The sequence below is a fragment of the Schistocerca nitens genome, chromosome 8 (genome assembly GCF_023898315.1).
Source record: "Schistocerca nitens isolate TAMUIC-IGC-003100 chromosome 8, iqSchNite1.1, whole genome shotgun sequence".
Classification (NCBI taxonomy): Eukaryota; Metazoa; Arthropoda; class Insecta; order Orthoptera; family Acrididae; genus Schistocerca; species Schistocerca nitens.
The window spans coordinates 171763691-171771474 of NC_064621.1; the positions used below are offsets into that span (position 1 = coordinate 171763691).

The window sequence follows — 7784 nt, forward strand, 5'->3', positions numbered from 1 at the left end:
GGAGGATGAATGACCTTGGCATCGACCTTGACCTTGGAGGGGGAGGGGAGTGGGTGATTTTAATTTGCGCCAGTACTCTTATTCATTCGCTACTAGCATACCCACTAGAGGAACAATTTGTTGTTCATCCTAGTGTTCCAGAGTTAATGACCAACAGTCTTCACTTAGAAATCAGCAATTCCGTTAAGAATACTTCATAGATCAGATGTTCTAATTTCATAATCCTGCAGTTTTACCATTGTTTCATTCCAGAAAGTGACATCTGGCCATGAACCTTCTATCAAAACAGTTTTTCCAGTTGTTTTATCCTTTAGTATTTTAACATCTTAATGATGAGTTAGATCTTCGCCTATATTTTCAACACCACAGCGCTGCCTTTTCATCGTGGTATTCACATTTTACTGCTGGCATTAGCAATCCGACAATAAAATAGTGTGCAATGAGTTATTTCGTTATTTTGTTTCATGCGCGAAGTGCTGTGTAGTCATTAGTTCCAGTCGTCTATTACACATAGACCATTCTCAAAGCACTCGCCTCCCTTTCGAGACAGTTTCGTTATTTATCAAAGTATCGATTGGAACTTCTCTGACACCAGCTGCAGAAGTAGTGTCCGATACAATCCACAGTTGATAAATGTCGAAGCTGTTCACTTTTCTTAACTGCAAACATTATTTCTTACATAATGGATCTCGACCAGAATACTCTGTCCTCCCTCATGCCGTAAAAAGATGGAAACTGCAAAAAATAAGGTCGTTCAAGGGAAAAACAACGGACAAGTATAAATTGACGTATTTCGCTTCGATTGTGCTTATTGCGTAAACGTATTACGGAACATGAAATATCGATTTGTATTCATCCTTTTACAGGTCTACTCCGAAGTTGTTCTTTCATCAGAGTGCAGTTGTGCTTCTTACCGACATGCAGACGGGAGCGTATAAGTTGCCAGAAGATATACCTGTAGGCAGACGTGCGTGGAGAAAGAAAACATCAGACAGAGTACGAGAGTTTCATCAACGCTGGAGCCTGCTGCTGTGGAGAGCATTTGGCCTTATCCCTCTGCGCTGCAGACATCGCCAGAAAAGAGCTTCTAGCTCTTTTCTATCTTTCGTGTGGCTCATAGCCTTTTGTTGTGGAAATATTTCCTTCGTGAATGACATTGTCACCTGTTATTCAACATTTACTCTTTATAAACTAATTGCCTGTATGGATATGGAAATGACGCAACTGACGTCAGTATTCTTACTATGTAAGAGCATCCGCACAGGCTGCGGAAGAACAAAAAATGCTGGCTCATTTCCCAAAATGAGAGCCAGACCCATATCTGGCACTTTGTGCACGAAACATGGCGCTAGCTGTTTTGCATTGGCCGTTTTGCTATTTACTGTTTGGACCTTAGCTATCAGCGTGCCTTGGGCCGTCACGCAGACAGCATGGAGTCCGAGATACGTGTTTCTTGTCGTCCACACAGTAGTCTGGTTGTACCAGTTCGTGTCCTTGGTCGACGACGTGAAGCGGAGCATCGACACACTGAAGAATCAGATACTTAATCGGTTACGTCCTCAGAGATTTTCCACATTTCCTCAGAAAGGTAGGTATCAATAGTTTTTAAGTCATATAACTGGTTACAGGTCATCTTCATCACCTTTTGTATAACGCTAGTCCTTTTACGGTTACACGACGGATACATGCATACTCCAAAATAATAATAGGGAACATTACAGTACACATAGCTAGAAATATTTACAAGACATAAACAAAATCATAGAATAGAGCAAAGTGTACTGACAGCCACCTTGTCTACGATCAGTAACTCTGAGAAAACTTCTGACACAGTTTCAACAAATCTGTACGACCGTCTTTCAGATCGAAGCATGATTATTCTCCCTATGTAAGAATAATGATGAATGTCATATAATTTTTTTGCAGTAACTTCTGTTATAAAACATTACGATAGTGAGAAATTCAGAATTAAAAGAGAACTTAGACAACGAGGGTCCTTGTACCCGAAAGTGTTTTCAGCGGATCTAATTGATATTTTCAGATAGACAGAAGGAAGAAATATATTTACTGGAACCATCCTCGATTCGCTGCTGTTTATATACGATTGGTCATTAATGTAGATGAACGCCTACAAACTTCAAAGTAAGACTAAAATATTATATCAACAACGCTTCTAAAAAATACTAAAAATTAAAAAAGCTTTCCTGATGATGAATTTTGTATTGATTGCAGTTCAAGACAGTAATGAGACAGAGAGGAAAAACTAGACTACAAAAGTAAAAACAATTTGAAGTGCTTTATGTATACTAATTATATTTTCGAAGGTAAACGTCAATTGTTTGTGTAACGAAAAGTATTTTCACTTATGGCACAGATCAAGTACGAAAAGCATTCAGGAACTGCGAGTTTCTCATCTAGCAGTGTATGAGATACGTAATGAGAATCATTATGGAAGACAGAAAAATAAATGGTTCAGCGATCTAACGGGATTGGGATACATAATTGTGACTATAACGAAATTGAGTTTCATGTGAGCGAGATACATACGAAGGCATAAGCTTGGTAGATGGCTGAAAGCTATGGACCTCCCTGTAGGAATTGAGTTGGAGGATAAGTTCGTAGCGTTCTTCCATAAGGTTAATAAAAACAACACATACACATAACGCCAGATGCATAACATTACCTTTTGTGGACGCACGCAGATACGGACAGTTGCTGCTTTTCCTGGGCTCAACCAATCCCTTTTCCTTCTGTTTGCACATGGACACCATTTGTCGTCACCAGTAACCATACAGGGTAGGAATGGTTTGTGTTGCTCACGAACTAGTTGATGACGAGCAAGCAAATGTGCACATATGGCCCCCTGCTGAGTTTTGTGATTTTGGCTTAGAGCATGCAGTACCTTTACACCTCATTTTAGAACCTGCCCCACTGCATGCAAGCACCGTTCGAAAGTGGAATGATCATAGTTCACAGACATGAATAATTTTGGACGAGTGCGCTGAAACGATCTTCATGAAACCCTGAAGGTCTTTTATACCACCTTTGCACTCAGGGTGAAAACACGGAAGTACCTTAGAGCTGCTAAGCTAGGATAAAAGGTCCTTGAGTGAAAGCCATTGGACTTTTAGAACAAAAATTTATTAACCAACGAAGTTACAAACAATTTGTCACTTAGTAACAGTTATTTTAAAAATTTTCCCAAAAGTGAAATGTATGTGGACTAATCCACTGCAGCAGTTACTTTGTTAAAATTAATATACACTGAATAATGATAAACTTACTGGCACTAGCCCACCAACTATAGAACTACGGGAAACTACATGACTGCAGCAAATACTCTTTTTTAAACAACATACGCTGACCATGAAACTAAAATATTAACAATTTTCTCAAGAAGCAATTTACAGGTAGTAGCCCACAGCAGTAACGTATTGAACTTCCAATGATGGTACAGGCAGCAGATCACTAGAAGAGTTGCCCTGCGATTTGCCTTTACACAAAAAACCTGTTCCTCGGAATTATTCATGCCATCGTGTGCTGTAGGAGGATCCACACCATACTTAACACGAAAATCACGCTGAACAGCTATTACTGAACCGCAATGCGCAAAACATGGAACACAAAAAGCTTTCTGTCGTCCCGACACCATTTTTAGTAGAACTGAAGTGGGTAGACACTGCTGCTAGCTAGTGGGAACCATGTAAGAGTCGAGAGTTTGCTCTTTCCAACACTACGTTGTTCACGCACATATCTAAAATATCATATTAGTTATGATTTTTTTCAGTCGGACGATTCTTCTTGATGTACCCTGTAACTAGAAGCGCTAACACAATGTCGTAGTTAATCTCAAACCGATACTGTTTTGTAATGCTTGTTGAAATAAAATTTTTGGACACTCAATGCTATGACAGTTACTAAACCGTAATGAAGTACAGAAGCCAACGAGGAACCATGGGAAGCCTCTGAACCTCGTAACCAGCTTTCAACTGGACAGTGAAAGATACATAACTTAGTAAATCATCCGCTGTCCTCGGCTCGTAGGAGGTTGTGCCAGGGTTCTGCCGCATCAACCAAATTGCACTTCGTGACTGCCACCGAGGCTTCCTCTTCACACAGCACACCGCATTCGACATCGTGTTGAACTTCAGATCGGTGGGTCCATGAGGTCGTCACCCACAGAAGCGACTGCTTCCACTGCCCGTCGCCAGCTAGCTAACGTACACACCACTCACAGGTGTTATCATCATTGACAGACGCGGGCAAACCTCCCTGATGCGCATCGATACTAACTACTTATCGCCAGTCTTCCTCAATGTGGAGAGTCACTAAGGTCAAAATGATCTTCCTTAAAACGAGACAACGGTATTATTGCCTTGCCTTGTCCAGTGGCATTATCCCCATACGATGCCAAAATGTATATGGCTGCCTCCGCTGCTGTCGCCACTATGCTGAACTCAAACAGAAGAATATCTCGGAAATGTTCCCATATTTCTGTTTGACACTCCATTTTCTAGCGTCCACAGCTCCACTCACCATCTCTAAATGGCAAAATAACAATATATACACTCCTGGAAATGGAAAAAAGAACACATTGACACCGGTGTGTCAGACCCACCATACTTGCTCCGGACACTGCGAGAGGGCTGTACAAGCAATGATCACACGCACGGCACAGCGGACACACCAGGACCCGCGGTGTTGGCCGTCGAATGGCGCTAGCTGCGCAGCATTTGTGCACCGCCGCCGTCAGTGTCAGCCAGTTTGCCGTGGCATACGGAGCTCCATCGCAGTCTTTAACACTGGTAGCATGCCGCGACAGCGTGGACGTGAACCGTATGTGCAGTTGACGGACTTTGAGCGAGGGCGTATAGTGGGCATGCGGGAGGCCGGGTGGACGTACCGCCGAATTGCTCAACACGTGGGGCGTGAAGTCTCCACAGTACATCGATTTTGTCGCCAGTGGTCGGCGGAAGGTGCACGTGCCCGTCGACCTGGGACCGGACCGCAGCGACGCACGGATGCACGCCAAGACCGTAGGATCCTACGCAGTGCCGTAGGGGACCGCACCGCCACTTCCCAGCAAATTAGGGACATTGTTGCTCCTGGGGTATCGGTGAGGACCATTCGCAACCGTCTCCATGAAGCTGGGCTACGGTCCCGCACACCGTTAGGCCGTCTTGCGCTCACGCCCCAACATCGTGCAGCCCGCCTCCAGTGGTGTCGCGACAGGCGTGAATGGAGGGACGAATGGAGACGTGTCGTCTTCAGCGATGAGAGTCGCTTCCGCCTTGGTGCCAATGATGGTCGTATGCGTGTTTGGCGCCGTGCAGGTGAGCGCCACAATCAGGACTGCATACGACCGAGGCACACAGGGCCAACACCCGGCATCATGGTGTGGGGAGCGATCTCCTACACTGGCCGTACACCACTGGTGATCGTCGAGGGGACACTGAATAGTGCACGGTACATCCAAACCGTCATCGAACCCATCGTTCTACCATTCCTAGACCGGCAAGGGAACTTGCTGTTCCAACAGGACAATGCACGTCCGCATGTATCCCGTGCCACCCAACGTGCTCTAGAAGGTGTAAGTCAACTACCCTGGCCAGCAAGATCTCCGGATCTGTCCCCCATTGAGCATGTTTGGGACTGGATGAAGCGTCGTCTCACGCGGTCTGCACGTCCAGCACGAACGCTGGTCCAACTGAGGCGCCAGGTGGAAATGGCATGGCAAGCCGTTCCACAGGACTACATCCAGCATCTCTACGATCGTCTCCATGGGAGAATAGCAGCCTGCATTGCTGCGAAAGTTGGATATACTCTGTACTAGTTCCGACATTGTGCATGCTCTGTTGCCTGTGTCTATGTGCCTGTGGTTCTGTCAGTGTGATCATGTGATGTATCTGACCCCAGGAATGTGTCAATAAAGTTTCCCCTTCCTGGGACAATGAATTCACGGTGTTCTTATTTCAATTTCCAGGAGTGTACCCTCTAATAGGCACTGTGAACTAAAACTAAAAAATAACAGTCGATAAATAAACCAATAGCAACCGGAATACCAACATGCAAAACAAAAACGTTATTAACTTAAGCATCTATCTAATACAATACTGTTAACCATCACGAACGGGTCGACGTCCACCATTTCTTGCTCGATTATTTTGTATTTTTTCTGGCCTCAAAACAAACCATTAACTTTCTTACAGACATGGAAGCTGCACTTGAGACTTTAACGTCCACCTCGAACCTGCGCGCGCAGTACATGGCGGTGCTGAGGGAAATGCGGCAACTGCAGGACCACTTTGGGCTCTCCGTCGCCTGCGATGTGGCTGCCAACATCATCACCCTGCTGTACAGCATCGACTTTTTCATTAGCTTTGCTACAATGGGCTACCAGATGCGCATCGTCACAATAAGTACGATTTCAATATGTTACTCCCTGTTGCGCCTCTTGGTGGTCGCGGAGACCTGCGCCGCAGCATCCAGCGGCGCTGATGAGGTCCGCAGTCTGTTCGCCGAGTGTTCGGTGGAGGTTCCACCACTACACTTCTCCGCTGCCGGGTTCTTCTATGTTGACAGGCCGCTGCTCGTCTCAGTCCTCAGTATTACCGTCACGTACGTCGTCGTGCTGTTCCAGTTCCACTCCGTATAGCCTGTGTACCATCACCGAACACTGGAATACATATCTATAAGCCATCGTATCGTCAATTACTAACTTTAACAGAATATAGCAGATACATTCTTACTATCACATAATGAGAACTAATGCATGACTCCACCTTAACCTGTAGTTTAAGTAATCTGAATGAACTCTGGTTTCTAGTGTGTGTGCTGAAACGGTTGTAATTAACCCCACCAGCATGCCAGTATGAACAACGCTCGACTATCAGTGTGGTACATTTGTAACTTGTATCACCTACAGAGCCATGACTGACAGGCTAATGGGCTGCTTTCACACACCAACACATGAGACTAGCACCCCATATCCCTTCAGTTCTATGAGCACTTCATTGCTTATTAACACTTCGTGAAGTAGTCCCACTTCAAACATTCGCATCTGTGCTTGCTAGCATGTTGCTCAGAAGCAATTCTTTTTTTTTTTTTTTTTTTTTTTTTTTTTTGTACACAGCTCACTGCTGCAGTTAGCATTCTCTCCGAGCAGATAAATCACTCCTTCCATTCCCAACACTGTCGTATGTCGCTCTCAACAAACATCAGCATGCTGTGTCACGCCGAGTGTTGTAATTGCAGTGCAGGAACCAAACTTATAGGACTCCTCTCACTTTTCACACATAAGTATTGCTACAATCAAACATTGGCAACACATACGGAAAAAATAACAAAATAATGCTGCAAACAAGCCTTTACGCCTACTACCTCCTTCAATATTATTTTTGTAGTCCGGTATTATTTTTTGTCCCATGTCTCTCGTTTATCTCCTGATCAGCTAATTCGTACACATTTTCAACCTGTCTGTTTCAGTTTATAAATAGTCTCCGTACCAATCACAAAAACATTAGATATCTCTACATCATTTTCTATGACTTGTCGCTAGAACGAAGTCTCCAATTCTGTACTCTTTACGCTTTATTTTGCATAACGTCTGCTTTTCCTCAATGCTGCCTCGCTTTCAAATTTTCTTCTGATTCGTACTCTTGGATTCTGAACTAAAATTGCTTTTTGCTCTGACGATTTCATGGTTCCTCTTAATCAAATCGGTTGTTAGATCTTTCGTCAGTATATATGGTGTTTGACATATACTTTTATGTAAATTTGGTGAC

The 7784-nt window shown here is 44.1% G+C and overlaps 1 protein-coding gene across 1 annotated transcript; it reads left to right on the forward strand.

Annotated features, from left to right (window-relative positions):
* The first annotated feature begins 6211 nt into the window (after positions 1–6211).
* Positions 6212–6655, forward strand: LOC126199466 (uncharacterized). The gene has a single exon (XM_049936387.1). It carries the CDS (start codon positions 6212–6214, stop codon positions 6653–6655), a length of 444 nt encoding a protein of 147 aa, XP_049792344.1.
* The last annotated feature ends 1129 nt before the right edge of the window (positions 6656–7784 follow it).